General features: G+C 38.3%; 1 protein-coding gene across 1 annotated transcript; it reads right to left on the bottom strand.

Moving 5' to 3' along the window:
- Positions 1-222: 222 nt before the first annotated feature.
- Positions 223-1,082, bottom strand: LOAG_15491 (hypothetical protein). The gene is made up of 2 exons (XM_003150980.2): positions 582-1,082; positions 223-382 (listed from the first exon to the last, which is right to left on the bottom strand). Exons 1-2 carry the CDS (start codon positions 654-656, stop codon positions 266-268), a joined length of 192 nt encoding a protein of 63 aa, XP_003151028.1. The 5' UTR covers positions 657-1,082; the 3' UTR covers positions 223-265.
- Positions 1,083-1,452: the final 370 nt, after the last annotated feature.

Genomic DNA, 1,452 nt, shown 5'->3' with positions numbered 1-1,452 from the left:
ATTTATTTGATCTCCGAAACCACTTCTTCGAGTGTCCCATAGGGGAAGTGCCTTCGCAATTAATGGAATCCCAAAATGCTTCTCTCCAGGAATAAACAAACTAATAAGCTCCAGGAATAAACCAATTTCTCTACCCAGAAAAAACGTTAAATAAATTTTTGATAAATTTTCGGTAAAATACGACTACTAAAAATTCTAACGGTTCCTTCTTTAGTTAATAAAGTGTGTGTATTTCACGATCCTTCGAGACCCTGTCAATTTTGTACTAATCTACCGTAGCTTTAAAGATCGGAAGCTTGAAAACCACTTTTAAGATCGGCGTAAATTGTCGGCACGGTGGACACCAATGTGCAGCGAAATACAATGCCACAACTATCTTGTTCTGAAATGCGATATTCTGAGAATGAATTTGTTCTGAAATGCGATATTCTGAGAATGAATTTGTGCAGCACAATTTAAGAAAAAAGGTTCTTGCAGGTAGGAAGATGGCAATTCGATGGCACAATCTTCCTATTCCAGAAATTTAACATCCACATTTGCGGGTCCCCAGAAAAATTAAAGTGAATTAATAGAAGACTCACGGCCAGCGCATCACTTCCTTTCTTTACAGTACCATCAGCTTTCTTTAAATCGATATTAGCAAATAAATCTGCCATTTCTGAGTTTTGTAAAAGAACTTTCTGATTTGACAAGAATTTTTGGTTCCGCTCCTGGTAGTATGAAACATAAATAGGATAAATCAAATGATTCCTTCACTTCCAAAACTTTTCTCATGCTTTTTTACAAAGAACTCACAAAGAATACCGAAGGGTTAACTCAAGAATGCATCTCTACAATTTTATGCTTCTCAGTTATGTACCAAAGCATACGAATGGGTCATCCCGAAATAAGAGCACCCAGAGAACAAGCGACTATTAGACCGTGCCAAAACTATGGCGATTAGCACTCTCTCCAAAAATATGAATGAAGCAAATTTGGACGATGATTGCTCAGAATAACGATGACGTCCTACCAAGGTTATTCTCCGAGCTGACCTCTTCACGTCTCCCCACCCCTAAATGTCCCTTCCCCTCATGGGGAGCTGACGTCATCCTCGCAACACTGACCAACCGCCCGGTCTGAAATTTGATGTCCCATACTAATCAATGTATGCAATTTAGCACGTAACACGCACACCGCAAATTTGAAATTATTATGCGTCATAAGTTTTGGTATAATAAAGTGCATGCAGCGAATGAGGAAGACAGTAAAATTTTTACCTATTCTATAAGAGATATGTGTAAAGGAGGAGATGTAGAGACCATCTCGACATACAACTGATGCTGTAGGAAAAATTGAAAGTAAAAGAGTTTGATTTGGAAGGGTTTGTTCTTAGGCACAGACGAATATTCTGAGAATGTATTCTTCGTTCGGTTCAGGAGGAAGTTATTTATTCGCAGAAATGGTAGAGAT

The sequence above is a fragment of the Loa loa genome, assembly GCF_000183805.2.
Source record: "Loa loa unplaced genomic scaffold supercont3.2057, whole genome shotgun sequence".
Taxonomy (NCBI): Eukaryota; Metazoa; Nematoda; class Chromadorea; order Rhabditida; family Onchocercidae; genus Loa; species Loa loa.
Note: the sequence above shows the minus strand (reverse complement) of the source record. Positions and strands in the feature narration are given on the sequence as shown.

Bases quoted from the DNA above. Each gene is read 5' to 3' on its own strand.
- LOAG_15491 (XM_003150980.2), bottom strand. From the start codon at position 656: ATGGCAGATTTATTTGCTAATATCGATTTAAAGAAAGCTGATGGTACT. The intron at 383-581 runs GTGAGTCTTCTA...ATCGCATTTCAG, and splicing joins AAGGAAGTGATGCGCTGGCC to AACAAGATAGTTGTGGCATT.